Source organism: Hemibagrus wyckioides, linkage group LG02 (genome assembly GCF_019097595.1).
Source record: "Hemibagrus wyckioides isolate EC202008001 linkage group LG02, SWU_Hwy_1.0, whole genome shotgun sequence".
Lineage (NCBI taxonomy): Eukaryota > Metazoa > Chordata > Actinopteri > Siluriformes > Bagridae > Hemibagrus > Hemibagrus wyckioides.
This window is the reverse complement of record NC_080711.1, coordinates 12,462,970-12,479,727: the sequence shown is the minus strand read 5'-3', so window position 1 is coordinate 12,479,727 and position 16,758 is coordinate 12,462,970. Positions and strand designations below refer to the sequence as shown.

The 16,758-nt window shown below is 38.4% G+C and overlaps 1 protein-coding gene across 1 annotated transcript; it reads left to right on the top strand.

Moving 5' to 3' along the window:
- The first annotated feature begins 839 nt into the window (after positions 1-839).
- On the top strand, positions 840-16,326 carry LOC131362407 (heparan sulfate glucosamine 3-O-sulfotransferase 6-like). Its single transcript, XM_058404394.1, has 2 exons — positions 840-1,563; positions 15,142-16,326. The coding sequence occupies exons 1-2, from the start codon at positions 1,103-1,105 to the stop codon at positions 15,758-15,760; spliced, it is 1,080 nt and encodes a 359-aa protein (XP_058260377.1). The 5' UTR covers positions 840-1,102; the 3' UTR covers positions 15,761-16,326.
- Positions 16,327-16,758: the final 432 nt, after the last annotated feature.

The window sequence follows — 16,758 nt, the reverse complement described above, 5'->3', positions numbered from 1 at the left end:
AGAGGGGATGGATGTGGGTAACGTGATATGCATTGCACGGTGATACCTTACACTGTAGCGTCAGACTTCGCATACCTGTCTGTGGTTGCACTTTCAAAACTGGCAACATTTCAATTTAATTCAATTCAGTTTTTCATTTTACTGAAATATATTTTGCAGAAATATATACATTCTGGATATAACTTGATGATGAGGGAACCCATCCTCATCTCAGTGGTAATAAATTCATTATAAATGACTAGTTGTGTAACCAGGAGATTCATGAGGGTTTTAAAATGAAGCCCGTTTTGTAAGATATCAACTGGTCACCGATGCTTAAATGCAATTTTTTTCAATTCAATTCAATTCAATTACAATCCAAAGCTAACTTAATGGTTTATAGGTGGTACCATCCACAGTAAGCTCATGTACCATTAGCCTGTTCAGGTGGATCCATCCTCAGCAGCAGCAGAGGGGTTTCTAAGTGATGAGACTTAAAGCAAAAGTAGAGCATCAGGATGGATCAGGCAGATCCGGGGAGCAGAAGGGGTCAAGTTCACTGAGATTTCAGGGGTAGCATGTATAGCTAGACAGTGTGCGAGAGAGAGAGAGAAAGAGAGAGAGAGAGAGAGAGAGAGGAGAACGGATAAATATCTGCCTCCATAATGTTGGAATAATCCAGTACTTAAACTTGGAATTTTTTGTAATTAATCATGATCTGGGTGCGTATTTACATAACAAATATTTGGAAATTCTTTATCAGAAAAGAATGGCTTCGGTGGCCTTTTGATCTATCCTTATAATGTCAGGCGCGTAAAGGGTGGAGTCTTCACTCAAGGCGTGGAAAGCGAGACTCAAACGGTGAGAAGGGTTTAAACTTATTCCTGAGCTCAAAGAAAGGAGCGCCTAGACACACGCTACAAAAGGGAAATATCTCTTAATAGTCATTTGACAAACATTTGTGCCAAATAATGACACTTAAGCTGCGTGAAGAAATATTTGGATGAGCACACAGGAGAGTTTACTCTCTGAATGCATATACGAAGGAAAACAAACAAACTTTAGTGCATAAATTATTGCACTGATATGTAAGCATGTTCTCAGGTGCTCATTATCGCAACACATGGGATGCAGTGTTTGCAGGACTCGCCTGAACTCGGGCAGAGCACTGTCCAGAGTGCCGCTGCCTTTTACCATGCTCTTGCTTTTTATCTATCTTTTTCACTGCTTGAGTGGATTTTGTCAAATGGACTCGGCGCCAAAAATTGCGGAACGACAAAATCTGATGAACCACAACGCACTGGGTGAAGCACACGCATTGCGCGCGGAGCTCCGCTGGAACGGGACTGCGTCTGCTCACGTGAGCGCACTCTCGGAGTCGGCACACGGTGGCGGGGACAGTGGAATCCCTGTTTCAAACACGTACGGAAGTAAGAAATTTCCCCAGGCCATAATAATTGGCGTGAAGAAAGGGGGCACCAGGGCGCTGCTGGAGTTTCTGCGCGTCCATCCAGACGTGCGCGCTGTGGGCGCCGAGCCGCACTTCTTCGACAGATTCTATCACAAGGGTCTCGAGTGGTACAGGTAATACAGCATGCACCATCGATGTGTGTTATGAGCGTGTGTTATCGCGTCTCGGAGAAGCTCAATAATTGCTGTGTATTAGAGAAAATATATTTCAACTCTAAATGACTAGAATTAATGTTCTCATACACTAAAACATGTTACAATACAAACGCGGTTGCATTAAAATTCATGCTGCCTGCGTGATGCCTTTGCATTGTGAGACGAGACTATTCAAAGAAGTTAATCTTTCTCAAGTTTTTTTCAAAATGTATGTTTCCTTAATATACGCTACATGCGAGTATATTGCATGAAATAACATCTCACCTGCTTTTAAGCCACTACATGAAAGTGGAGGTGTGAACAGGTGTGTTGGCTGATAACATTTACCACTCAGGCAGCTGCATCTATCATGCACTCTCAGAAAAAAACGAGTGCAAAGACTTACCTTTTCTTGTAACTGGAACCCTTGAGGGTGTATATTTTGATACCTTTGGTGTGTGTCTTTTACCTAAAGGTGCGGGAAGTGTACATTTATAACACACACACACACACACAATAAAGAGTAAATGTAAAAGTGCTCATTTAAATTGTTTTAAAGGTACACTACATTCACATTCACATGTTAAAGATACATACTACAGAATATGTGCTCTAGAAGATATCACCTCGGTGCTTTATTTTGTTAGTGTTTGCTTTTATTTGTTAAATACCTGCTTGTCTGATTGTTTCGTTAAAAAAATCTGTGCGAAACCAGTTGTATGAAGAAAAGACATTGAACGAGAATGTGACAAGAAAAGCCCCGAGGACTGTGAGCCATGTTTGACGGTGGTAGCTTTGTGGTTACGGTGCTGGACTCTTGATCAGAAGAGTTTGAATCCCAGGTCCCCCAAGCTGCCACTGCTGGGCCCTTGAGCAAGGGCTTTAACCCTCAATTGCTCAGTTGTCTAAAATGTAAGTTGCTCTGCATAAGGGTGTCTGCCAGAATTGTAAATGTCAGAGATTCCTTTAAACCACACATTCATGCAAATAACCTCATCAACATCAACAACCTATCATCTAGCCTTCAGAACATTTACAGCAGTTTAATATCAATTTAACTGCATTTGTTCTTATTTATGCAAAATACTAAAATAACAGTATAGTATCAAATCAGTTTGAAGACTGGAATAAATAATAATAAAGCTGTGTAAGCTCATAACAGCAGTGTAGCTAGAATTACAGTTAGAGAAAGAAGGGGGGGGTAGCTAGCAAGTTCACTCTCATTATGGATACTTTTTTGTTCATTAACATATAATTTTGTTTCTGTGGACAGCACATGCCAGGTACCTGAGACCTACCATTTACAGTACTGCTTTGCTGTAGGCAGACATCTAGAAAAGTACAGCTATGTTGTTATAGTCCAGACATTTCCTAATTCACATGCCTTAACCAACGTTTTTAAAATTACGGGAATGTTGGGGCACTCAGTAAGAGGGCTAAATACATAGAACCATTCAAATAAATTGGACAACCATTTCATGTTTTTTCCAAATAATGTGCTTTTTAAATATGGATCTAATTTTGCTTTAGCTGAATGGAATCATGTAGCAGGTTGTGTAACAGGTTTGAAAATTCACAGAAAGTCATATATAGTTTAAAAAGGGAGTGAATACACAAACCTGACAGCTGCAAAAAAGGCATAATATCTGATGTTTTTCAGGCTGGGTACTATATGCATGATGAAGGTTTGGTGAACAGAAGCTCAACCGCTGATATAAATAAATAAGATTATATGTTGCTAAGTGTGTGTATGTGTTGATAGGACAGTAATATAAACTCAGCACTGGGAAAACATGGAAACTCAAAACTGCAAAGAGTTGTAACTACTGTGTAAGTGATAAATTCTAATGGAAAAGATGACCGGAATGACCAAAGTTGTAATTTTATCATAGTTCTTCTCGGCTGCTAAGAGCAATGGATGGAACCACTCGTAATGGTCTCCAGATGTCAGTACAATCTTACAGAACCTTTCAGCTAAAGCAAGTCTTGTCGTTTGTCTAATGGCATGACTGTCTGTCTTGGCAGTGCTCTCATGTAAGCAGAGTGAGAGGGAGAAAGAGGAGATGACTACAGATTCAATGTTCAGAGCAGTAGTTTAGTCTCACAAGGCATCTGTCACCTAACACTTTTGAAAATAAGAAGAACACATGTTAACATTTTGCCACTGATAATTTTAGTGCACCCTGCATTCTCTTCTCCCACACCTCTCCCCCACATGAGGCAGCTCACATCCACTCGATGTAGGAGGAGAGGAAGTGTTTGTGTGCAAATTCCTGTGGCAGACCTTGCATCCAGAAGCCAGAGCACAACACTGCATGTGTTTTAATTGCTTGGATAGAGCTGAGCTCCAGTAGTGGGAACCTCACCCGGAGCATTTGACTTAGAAAGCCGCCAGACTCCCCCTCTGCGCATGGCAACCTTATTGCATACAGATGTGGTAAAGGCAACCATACAAACCATACATTTCATGGTGCTGATGTCTGAAAGAGTGTTTTTGAAACCGACTATAGCTTTCCTTTCGGTGGAGGTATCAAAGGGTAGAAGTATGAAGTGTGCAAAGTGGCGAGCCAGAGCAGACCAGTGTGGAGTTTGACTGAAGTAATCACGCTCACAGCTCTGATGAAAGTTCCTCTGCTGGCTAGACATAACTCACTATGACCTAAACAATGACACATACTGAGCAGACTCTGTGTAAATGAACAAGAAAAGGAAAGGCGTGAAGCGCCAAGAGAGGTGTTTGTTTATGTCCCTAGACTGAAAAGTTCAACTCACTTCCTTTCAAGCAATTATAAATATGTTTTTATATTTTTTTTCTTTTCTGTCACTAAACCAACAAGAATAAATGGCATTGAGTGACCCCTAGGCTGCACTATGTCAGCGTCAACTCACCGCACCACTGCATCCTACAATTCCTTTACCAGCTTGAGAGGGTCCTGACTTGTGATCATGCTTGAATGCACACACAATGCTGTAAACTTACAAAACCTTCCTCAGACTAAAGTCTCAGACGCTTCTCTGATCACCTGTGCTCTGAGTTCACTCAGCTAGAGGTAGTTTGACTTCATGACAGTGTAGTGTAACATCTGACCACCTTGTCAAATAAGGCAGAGCAGGGTGTTCTCTGTTATTGTTTAGATTTTGAACAGCGTTATTGAATTGCACAGAGAACGATTAATAGATTTTTCTGTGAAGCCTTGTAAGAATTCACCTGATCACTCCTGCTACAACTTGTACAGGCTTTTGGATTTGCTTTTTGTCGCTATCCTTATGTTACAGAAATCGACAGAGTTATTAAATAGATATCAAATTCCAGACATAATTATGAACGTAAATATGCGAGTGAAGAGAAAGCAATTTATCAAAAAAATATACATAAAATACTGTTCATGCCATGGCTTGAAAGCAGGGAAAATGCTCAAATGTATCTCTAAACATGTCATTTAAAGCTTAGTTTAAGATACGGCCAGCTTTGTTCATATTTCTAAAGGCTTACTTGTATGCGCATATATATATATTTAAAACAGAGCTGCATAACAACTTGGCCAAGAGAAACCTAAACAAAACCCTTAATGGGTTTTCATTGATGGTTCATTTGGTTTTAGAGGTCTTTGGAACAATGCTTTTCATAGGCCATGGAAAACGGGGCACATGCAAACAGGAAAACCACTGTCTTTCATGGCACGGCCATGTAGCTGATGCCTAAACAAATTTTATTTCATTCATATCTCAGGCATTTTTGTGTGGAGTTGGTTCATTAAGTCATTTGTTTTCCTGTCCTTGGAAGGAAATTACAAGCCCATGAAAAATAAGGTTGCTTTACACTTTATACACATATCGCCAGCACGGAGGAGCGAGCGTTTAGTCTCAGTTGAAATACTGTATGACGGACTGAAATCTAATAGCTGGCATTACAGATGCAGTCGGAAATTTACTCCAACAGGGATGGAATCTTTTGACCAAAGACTGGGCAGTGAAATGACAGCTGCAATCCAGATTTCAGAGTTTCCAAAAGATAATTGGCACACCATAGCAAGAGAGACAGAGAGAGAGTACTGGTTCTGCCTCAATCTGTTTTTCCTGTTTCCTCTGTCCATATCTTTTGCCTTTTTTAAGCTAGTTGGAAACCGAATGCAGCAATTATAGTAGTTTTTGCTGTTTAAAACCTGGGTTATGTTCAAGAAGCAGATTGAATGAGGATGAACAAAGAGGCAGAGTCATGTCAGAAAGGGTCAGAAAACCGGCATGGTATTGCATTTGGAATTAAACTCCAGAAGACTTACCTCTGACTAGAATATAATAATATGTATGACGTTATATTAATCGCTCTACAGGACGTTAAATACATGCATGAAATCATGTCTACATGTTGTTCTGGTCAAACTCTGATAATCTCTTTTACAGTTTGTCAGAAGCTTAGATAAAGGGTTTTTCCTGGTGTATAACATCAATACAACTTTCTTTTCAACACAATAAATTGGGTCTTTAAGCTACAGGGATGTTTTGGCCAGTATAATTAATACAATGAATGTAAAGTGTTGGATCAGATGCTACATAAGCTCTTTCTGGAAAATCACATTTGTTGCAATGACAATGCATTTCTAATAGAGCTATGCATGACTACTTCTCTAAAATCCTTACAATGAAATAAGGACATTAAAAAGGCATCCATCTTCTCTCTATGCTGGATATCCTCAGGGAATATTCTCTGGCATTAACAAAAATACACCCTAGATGCATTGATCATGCATGACTTGAGTATTGATCAGACCAGATTAATTTCTCTCTTTGATCTTAATATAAACTTCAGATTGATTGATGATGAGTTCCCCGCTTGATGTTCAGAATTAATTCAGTCCTGCCCTTGAATCTGTTAATACTCAGGTAGCAAGTACAAACATCCTTACAGGTTCTGGAATGGGCATAGTAACCTTCTAACCTTTCAACATGATATATAAATATGACTCATATTATAGTATAGCATGTTTAGCATTTGTCAATATCTATATTTAATGAATTAAACAATTTGACACGTTTATCTCTGCTCAGATATTCTGAGACTGGACCTTAAAGGAAACTTCCACCCCGAGACACATTAAAGCACTTGTGATGTGATTAATGATTCTGCCGCCTATTTGTTGGTTGGTGCTGTATTTCATTATTCCATTAACACGTTTGCTGTCATTCTGACATCACAGCATGACATTGTTGAGCAGTTACAAAGGCTCTTAACAGGAGAAAATAACAGGTTCATTTAGGGATTACAGGTTTCAATGTTAGTACCTACAAACAAAAGAGCTTTTCTTACTCATAATTTTCCAGCCACGTTCAACATCAGGTTAGCAAGAAAAAATGTGTAGAATTAGCGAAGAAAACAAACACATGAGTCAAAGTTTCAGTCGATGAGAGCGCTGGAATGACTAAAGGACTAAATCTCTGCTGCATCACACTCTTTAGGTAGACATGAAACAGGTTAAGCCGGATGACTTTTAGCAGCTAGTCAAACAGCAATGTGGGTAAGGCTGGCAACTATTAACCAAAGTGAAAATAGACCAATGTGTCGGAAAAAGACGCTTACGCTAAAAATGCCAACTCGGAATTTCATTACAAAATAAACCTTGGATACCACTGAAGATGACATGCCATTAATAAAGATTAAAATGCAAGTCGTTCCATGTGGATTTTCCTATAATCCTGTAATTGCTGATGGCCATGTTCCTTATATATCTGTTTCAGTGATGTCCAGGGCAAAGCTGGTTGACATGAACGTCTACTATAAGCAACTTAATAACCTTTCCAAACGATTCCAGAAAGCACAAGTTCTCTAACGTCAGTAGACGTTGGAAAGGTTTAGGAGTGAAGGAAGTGGTTTTTGTGTGGAGTCTGCTTGCACATCATTTGAAAAGTGTCTGCTTTATAGAGGGAAACACCATAGGAGCCAATGTTCTCAAACCCATATGGTCAGAATTACCATTCTATGAGGTGTATTGTGGTTCATATTTCAGAAATATCCATGAATTCTGAGGAGATCACTGTCATAAGCTCTCTGCTAATCCAGTGCCAATAAATCACACAGAAAGAGATGCTTATTGATGAGAAAAAAACTTGCACTTGCCAATATGAAATGTCAAATCTTGCCGATGCTCTGTTGTCATGCTTGGTTGCTTTGCCATGCCCACAAAGAATAACATTAGGTTAGTCTCATGGAAAGCATTCAACAAAATCAGCATGCAATGGCAAAGCGCAGTTGTATTACTATTAAAAAAAGAAGAAAAAAATCCTTCACTCCAAATTCAAAATTTGTTTCCACATTATAGGTACCACAGAGAACATGTTATTTAAAAGTTTTATTTTAGTTTATAACATACACTCCAATGTGCACTTTTCAAAAGTTTTTTTAGTCACTTATGTGTAAGGAAATGTAAAAAATAAATGTTACCTTTATATTTAAGTGTTATCACTGTAAAATGTCTTCAGAGTTACTTCTTGACATATTAATACTGCAGCGGTATAAAAATTCCTAGCCTGGTTTCTTTAAGCCAAAGATGTTCCTTACCACAATGGCATGAACATAAATTTCCTTTTCTGTGTGGTCCTCTATGTGTCTTGGCGTTTGCGACACGAGATATTAAGTCATACATCTCATTTTGGGTTGGAAGCCCAGTCTCAAAGCTTATGTTTAGCACCCAAATCAAGGGCTTATTATAGCCCATGAATTTGAGTATTTTTTTTTTTCGTCCCATTTCACTCTGGAATTGGGAATTTAAGAAAAAGTCTCATCATATGACTGATTGAAAGTGTTTCTGCTTAGAGCTATGAATTTGAAACTCTATTCTGTTTGACCCAGTAGCCTCAGGAGTTTTTCAGCTAGATCTGGAATGGTGTTTTGAATATTCTCACGGTGCCTCTTTATCGTTATCATCCTCCATCATCCTCAGGCTATATTTGTCCTTGTCCATCACTGTACTTGCATGTCTGGCGCCTCATCATACCTGCCTGTCCAACACTTCAGCCTTCTTCTTTTCCGCAGATGAAATCTGTGAGACAAACATGTAAAACCATATGCCATATACCACTCAGTTCATAAAGAACTCTATAACACTTTAACTCTTTAACTCTATAACACTTTATCCCTATGGGTTCTTTAGCTTGTCCCTCAGGGGGAGCTCTTAATAGTTTTCTGTCAAACCCTACAATAAAATCCTCTACAAGTATATTCTGCGTAGAACCCCATTAGGTAGTGAAGTGCCTTAAACTATCCAAAGGGATCCTGTTTCTAGGAGTGTACAGTCCTCTCTCCTCGTCTAATTATATACTCACTTTATTTAGTACTCTAATTGTATTGTTTTTGTTTTGGTTTGGTTTTTACAAATTATAAATTAATGCTCACACATTTTGAAAATGATAGCCATTTACTTTGTTAGACGTCCAGGCACTTTCATTACATTCCCTCCGGCTTTAGCATCATCTGTGAAAGAGAACATTTTACTAGTGGCAATTTTTGTCCTGTAATAACAGCAGTGTAGAGCAGAGCACCATGTCTATTGTTCATCAACTTTTCTGGTAAGTGTGAAGTTGCCATGTTGATAAAATCTCAACACTAAATCCTAAAAAGTACCGATTCTCATACACGTTGTATACCATTCTCTCCCTCTCTCTCTCTCTCTCTCTCTCTGTCTCTCTCTCTCTCTCTCTCACACACACACACACACACACACATGACTGTATTAGACACTGCTATAAGGCAGCAATAGCTGTACATTCTTCAGAAGAAGTGACATTGTGCCACAGTTTGGGAGAGGGTATACAAGACTACAAGTTTTTTTCTGGTTGCTTCTTGAACACACCAGCTTTAGCTGGCATAGAAGTGACGATGGCGGTTGGCCCTTGAGAAGGAGGTGATTTAAGTGGCTAAATGCTAGGGAATGAATGGTGGTGAGCTTTTATGATCTTGGAATGATGGAACGAGACTCTGTAATCAGAAACAAATTGCTAGTAGTGGGATGTGGACTCGTATTCTCCGAACAGCAGGAAGTTGTCTGCTTAACAATATCAGTCAGCTATTTCCCAGTACTACACTACACTCACACTACACTAATCTACACTCCATATTAACAAGGACAAGATACAAAGTTGTCTGGAATTTATGATGAACAGTAAGCTCTGAACTTTAAAGAAAACTCCATCCTGAATGACTTACATATTAATATATACACCAATCAGGCATAACATTATGACCACCTGCCGAATATCGTGTTCGTCCCCTTTTTGCTGCCAAAACAGCCCTGACCCATCATGCTCTGTGTATTCTGACAACTTTCTATCAGAACCAGCATTAATTTCTTCAGCAATTTGAGCAACAGTAACTTGTCTGTTGGATCGGATCACACGGACCAGCCTTCGCTTCCCCATCTGCATCAATGAGCCTTATATACACCTTGATCGGTGTATATAATCAATATGTTAATATTCATTTGCAAAATATTCATTTTAGGATTAAATTAGTTGAATGTTTCAATGTTATCAATATCTTAGACAATTTTCACTTTCCTACATTACTCATATATCCTATCTTTCTACATTTTGGTTTTAAAAACTAACAAACAAAACATTACCATTAATTATTATGTTTGAAACAGCAGCACAGCAGACAACTACTTATTTGGAATATCACAAATCCCGAATTGCTAAATCGGAATTGCTTAACATATCACAAATATACTTACTTGGAATAACAGAAATTCAGTATTAATTAACATATTAGCACCGAAATTGCTAAACATATCACAAATATTTTAGTATATTGTGTTCCAGGAAGGAGTTTTAAATTAAAAGGTCTGGAACTTTCACTTACACTGAATTTATGTTTGAAGAATTGCACTGTCAGTAATGCAATTAGTTTATAATAATATAAAACTCTCCTTGGTAGTGAGGACATTTCCTTCAAACCTCTGGGGCTTTGGATCTGATTCCCATTTCTCCCATGCCTGCATGGTGTTTGCATGTTTTCTCGCCATGTTTCGGTGGTTTTCTCGGGGGATTCTGGTTTCCTTCCCCACTCCAAGGGCATGTGTTCTAGGCAGATTGTCATCTTTAAATTGTCCATAGTGTGTGTGTGTGTATGTTGGGGGTTGGGGGTAATTGGAATTTGCATTATCCCTGGTCTTGCGCCCCAAGTCCCATGGGATAGACTCCAGGTTCCTTATGACCCGTTGTAGTATAAGCTGTACAATAAATGGATGGATGGATGCATGGATGGATGGAAGGATGTAATTTCTCACTATCTTGAAATGGTTCCTGCGCTGTAGTGTGAACCTATCCCAAATCACACTGGTTTAAAATGTCATTTTAATCCCAAAGAACTACATCTACACCCTATGTGTTAATGGTTATATTTTGGTGGTATTTTCCTCACATATATTTTGACTCCAGTGGCTGCACATTGCATGCATAAACAAGTACAAAGTTTCTGAAAAGTGCATGGTCTGTGTCTATTTTTTCCCACTTTGCTTAATCTTTTGCACTGCAGTATGTAAGGAGCAGGTGCACAAAAACCGTGGGTTGTATTTTCACTTTGTCCTCCAGACAGACTAGTGGATGCACACATTCCCTTTTAATCTATTTTCCTGAAGTGTATTCGCAGTGTAAATTTTAAATGGTTATTTTTAATCCGGGGAGAAAACAAGTAATGATTTTTCTTGGTGCCATGGCCACATTAATTATGAATGAATTCACCTAGACAGCTTTCAGTCAATCCCTGATGACTTATCAGAGGACTTTTTAGAGTCATTGAAGAGGAGATCAGGGACACAGACATGCACAGACATGCAGTCACATAACCTTGATCACTTTTGGTCCTTCTCATTGCTTGTCTTCCACCTCACACCTTGGAGACAGACACATTGATCTGCAGCAACTGAGGCATAGAGGCACAGAAACACAGATATATGATCCTACATTGAGGAGGTATCTGTATTCATGAAGGATAGATATACATTCTAACTCCACAAGCATCTTCACAAATGACCTGAGATGTTTAGGAAAGTTCAAAAAAGGACAGCACACTGGGTACATGACTGTCTTTTGACTGTGATATAAAGCATGTTCCTGTCCATATGCATTCACTCTAGATAGAGAATGATACATGACTTCTGTGGTCACTCTCCAAAGCCAGTATTTATGTATGCAAGGGATCTGTGCATGTCCTTGATATAATGTGCACGCAACATGAATTTCTGCTCATGTTCACCACCACTGACTCGAAGCTGACTTCCCATCCTGATCTCTGTCAAACTCACTGGAAATGTTAGAAACCATATCACAAAGGAAACATACAGTTCTGGATATTCTCTAACAAACAGGGCTTAATGATCTCCATGTGGATATGGATAAGGTTATCACAGGAAGAGAATTAAGTAAAGTAGCACTTTAATATGCTCATTTTGAACATTTAAGGCAATTCACATCAATGTCAGTCAAGAATACTTTTGAACTAGGACTGGAATGTTGTGATGTTGTGACTGTAAAATTGCAGTACTGCTGTTTTTGCTATATCACTGTATCTGCTTACAGCTTAATCTTATCATAAAGTATGGCTTTAAATGAGACCTCAGATTTATAAAGTTCTATCTGGCTCCTAAGTTTGTAATTAAGATGTTTTAGTCATTTAGTAATAAAATACAAAGTCATGACTCATATCATAGTATCATAGAATCAACAGATAGCACTTTGTAAATAAGATTTAATACATTACTAAATTGCATGGTTTGGGGAAAAGGATATCTTTTAAATGATTAATTTTACCTTATAATTTTCAAAAGCATTTTTTAAGGGAAATTTCTAAAGATGTGGTAAAATTTGGTAAAACAAAAAAATTGAAATCCAAATTTTAAAAAAGGGAATTAAAAAAACCTTTTTTTTTCAAGGCAAAAAACACATATGCTGAAACAAACAGAGCAAAACTGAACTAAATGCTTGCTTTTTTAAAGCTTTTTTTAAAATAATATTTGTTTCTTTCACTTATTTACTTTTATCTTATTTACTTAAAAAAAAGTTTTATATAAATTTCTATTATATGTGTAAAATAATATTTGATTTTATTCTACCTTAATAATTGACATGTTCTTTTTGTTTAGTACTGATTCTTTCGTTTATCTCATCAAGGCTTGAAAGTTAATTTGTGTATAACAGACACTGTGTAGGCTTTTGATTAAACACTAAAACTGCTTTTTTTGTTTTTTATTTGCTAGTGTATTGCACAAAAATATTTAAATTCATTAAAATTTACTCCACTGTAGAGAAATTAGGTACAAGGAATAGCAGATAATCTAAACTATTTTATACAGTTATCACCATATAGAAGCAGAAATGACAAAAAGTTTCTGCAAAATATTGAACCACTAATATACACTGATAATTATGTTGTAGACATGTCAGGATTGGTTACATTTGAGTTAGACATGCACTATAATTGTCCCATGCCTTTATTTTTATTTGCTCCAGCTGACAGCTTGTTGGCTCTATAACTAGCAAGTTATAATAAGGTTTTAAGGTATATGCTGCCCCTATGCAATCAGTCATTCAGACACTAATAATATTAATAACATTAATGTCATAATAACATTTTGTCCAAGAGACCTGTCCAAATATCCCTAAAGCATTGCAGCATACAGGCCACTATTAAATGGTAGAATGAGCAATACACTGAATTCTCTCTCTCCCATTTAAGATGATCTTAACCTGAAGTCTTGAAGACATGGAGGCATCACGTCCCTCACACACACACACACACACACACACACACACACACAGGAGGGGCCTGAGACAGCAGGGACAAGGAAGCAGGAAGTCTCAGGAAATTACTGTTAAGTGGTTCTTGTGGTTTTGTGGCTTTTGCTGATCAGATCCTTATTGAGTGGAGTACTGTTTCACATGATGTTCATAAGGCCCCTTTAATCCCACTGCTTTAAAAAGAAAAGCGAGATGAGTCTCAAAAGGGCATCATCCACCATGTGATTTACCTCACAACCTAGCAAACAAAAGCCCAAAGTCACGGTGGTTTGGCTTGAATGTGGAACTTTGGCACATGCTTCCTGTGGAATCTGATGTTAGGAGGAGCCACATTTTACACTTCCCAATTAAGCAAAAACTGCTTAGATGTAAAATTCTGAACCTTTGATTCCATGTTCAGAGGCTTTTCCAGACCTTGGGGGTGGCTGTGATGTGTTTTAGTTGAACACGTCTTCTTTGTGCTTCATGTGTTTGGCTACAGCTATGTAGGCATGATGAGGTCTGTTATCCCGTTTACCATTTTTGCAGGGCTTAGATATTATTTTTCATTAAGCCTCTTGTTTAGAAGGTCACTAGCTTCTGTGTTTTATCTGAAATCACAGACAATTTGATTTGATCTGTTTCTTTTTGTTGAACTGTTATTTCTATACTGGTGTGCAATCTACACAAATATAACCTATATTTACATAAGCACAGGTATCGGATGACTCTATAAAATTGTTTGCCTAATTTAAGTGCAAAAATATAAATCAGGTCTTACTGTTGGAGGTATGGAGACAAGTTTAGTAAATGTGTCACCTTACAGGAAGGTATAAGTATTTAGTTATGATTCACGTTTGTAGACCAGAAGCCTACATTTTTTATTATATCAATATTTATGATCAAAGTTTCAAATTTGTGTCTGAGACTGGAAAGGGTATTACTATTTATATTTTTAATATTAGTCACCACTTGGATGAACAATAAGTGTTTTCCGTTTGGTCCGATTCAATTTCACACTGCACAATTTTAAGTGGACAAGAAATAAAAATGTTGCGAGGAGAAGGGGCTGGAAGGGATTAATGCTAGGAATGTAAATGAAAGTGTCTTTTATTTATTGCCAAACCTTTCAAAATCACAGTAATCAAACAAGAACAAGGCCAGATGGAAAAAAGCCTCAATAAGCAATTTACATGAATAATCTTTAAAATTAGCAGTGGTTTTGAGCACTGCAGCAGTAACATCAGTATTTTCTTTCTGTTTTTCAACTTTGGTATCCAGGAAACTCTCTTGTCCCCTGGCATGGCACTCAATCTCTGCTGTCTGACTGAGTTTGTGCCTTGCATCTCAGTTTAGCAGCTCGTATCTCAGAAATGCTGGCCAAAACCCATAATATATAGTGTGTTTGCGTCAGTTTCTTTAGTTGTTTTGCTTCAGGGTTGATTTTGTTCCTACTGTAGTCGAACCAAGCAAGCCCTCACTAGAAACTGGACCGCTGCTTACTTTAATTCACACTTGAGCATGAGTGTGTTTGTGTATGATTGAATGTGTATTGTTCATACCTGCCCAAACAAAATGGGAATACACATCCCTGAGGGTGTGTTTTCCCAACTTGTTCCCAGTTTTCACAGCTCCAGATCCACAAACTCCTTGACCAGGGTGAAATGCTTCCTGTAAATGATTTAATCGGTGATCTTGAAAATAGCTAATACTCATTACTAGGATGCACAAATTATATCTAATGTGCTTTTTTCTATTACGATTTACATACTGAAATCTTCCATTTTGCAGGAACCTGATGCCAAGGACCCTTGATGGGCAGATCACAATGGAAAAGACCCCCAGCTACTTTGTCACCAAAGAAGCCCCTTCCCGTCTGTGTGCTTTGAACTGCGACACCAAACTCATTGTGGTGGTGCGAGATCCGGTGACCAGAGCTGTGTCCGATTACACACAGACTCGGACCAAAAGCCCGGGACTTCAGTCCTTCCAGACATTGGTGTTCAAAAACTCCAGTTTGGGAGTCATTGATACATTATGGAGTGCTGTGCGCATTGGCATGTACGCCCAGCACCTGGAGGACTGGCTCCGGCACTTCCCTCTCTCCAGCTTCTTGTTTGTAAGTGGGGAGAGACTAGTGAGCGATCCAGCCGGTGAGGTGGGTCGTGTACAAGACTTCTTGGGTCTCAAGCGCATTGTCAGCGACAAGCACTTCTACTTCAACCAGACTAAGGGCTTCCCGTGTCTGAAGAAGCCGGAGGGCAGCAGTAGGCCACGATGCCTTGGAAAATCTAAGGGTAGGACTCACCCTCACATTCCAGCAGATGTCCTTCAGAAACTTAGGGAGTTTTACAGGCCCTTCAACAAGAAGTTCTACCAGATGAGTGGCCATGATTTTGGCTGGGACTGAACCTTTGCAAATGGAGTTGGATTAAAAAGACAACTTAACAAACACCATTTGCACATTTCAGAACATTTATTTCATTCAGACATTCTCTATAAAGGAGGAAGTGAGACTTCATATAATTTACGGCAGTCCTAGATCATCCCATGCTATTAGAAGGTTTAGTAAGTACTCAACAGGTTCAAATAAGCTTAATTAGGTCTTCTGGATCCTAATATTATGCAATGCACAGTATAGTGTATATCATGCATACTGAAAAGTGTTTCTTTCTATTACCCTCTTTGTAAAATGCAGTATGAGGTAGATTCATTTAACCGAAAGTAGTTCCTGAATGACATACTGCATAGACTAATATGTCAACACTGAAATATTTATCATTAAAAGACTTAAAAAAGGATGAAATGCCGTGGCTTAAAAGAGTCCAAATGTTATGCCATGCACAGCACAATTCAGTCACACCTAGTGAATGAAAGTAGGGACTTTACAATACAGATATTGTTTTCTGGACAGGTTATCATGTACTGTATATTTATTTTTTTTATATGTAAATATATTTATCTATTGCCATTGTACTGTGTAAGCATTCTTTGACCACTATTTTGAGATTACATCATTTTTGTTTTGCACCAATCATAACATTCTGATTAGCCACTATTCTTACAGAATAATACATTATGTATGTGGTCAGGAGTTGTACAATAAATAGCAATTTATGAAAGGTGATTGCTGAAAGTTAAAGATACACGTTTGTTAGAGGGTGTCACAATGGTGCAGTATGTAGCGCTGAGATCTAACTGTGTAGATTCAATCATGTTCTTCCCAGTGTCTTTTCTGAGTTTTCCAGTTCCCAAAAGCATGTAGTCAGATTGGCTACTTAACATTGGCCCTAAGTGTGAATATGTGTGGGCATGGTGGGCTCGCATTTCATTCAGAGTACACCAAGCCTGACACACATGGATCCTGGGATAGGCTCTGGATCCACCACAACCCTGACCAGGGTAAAG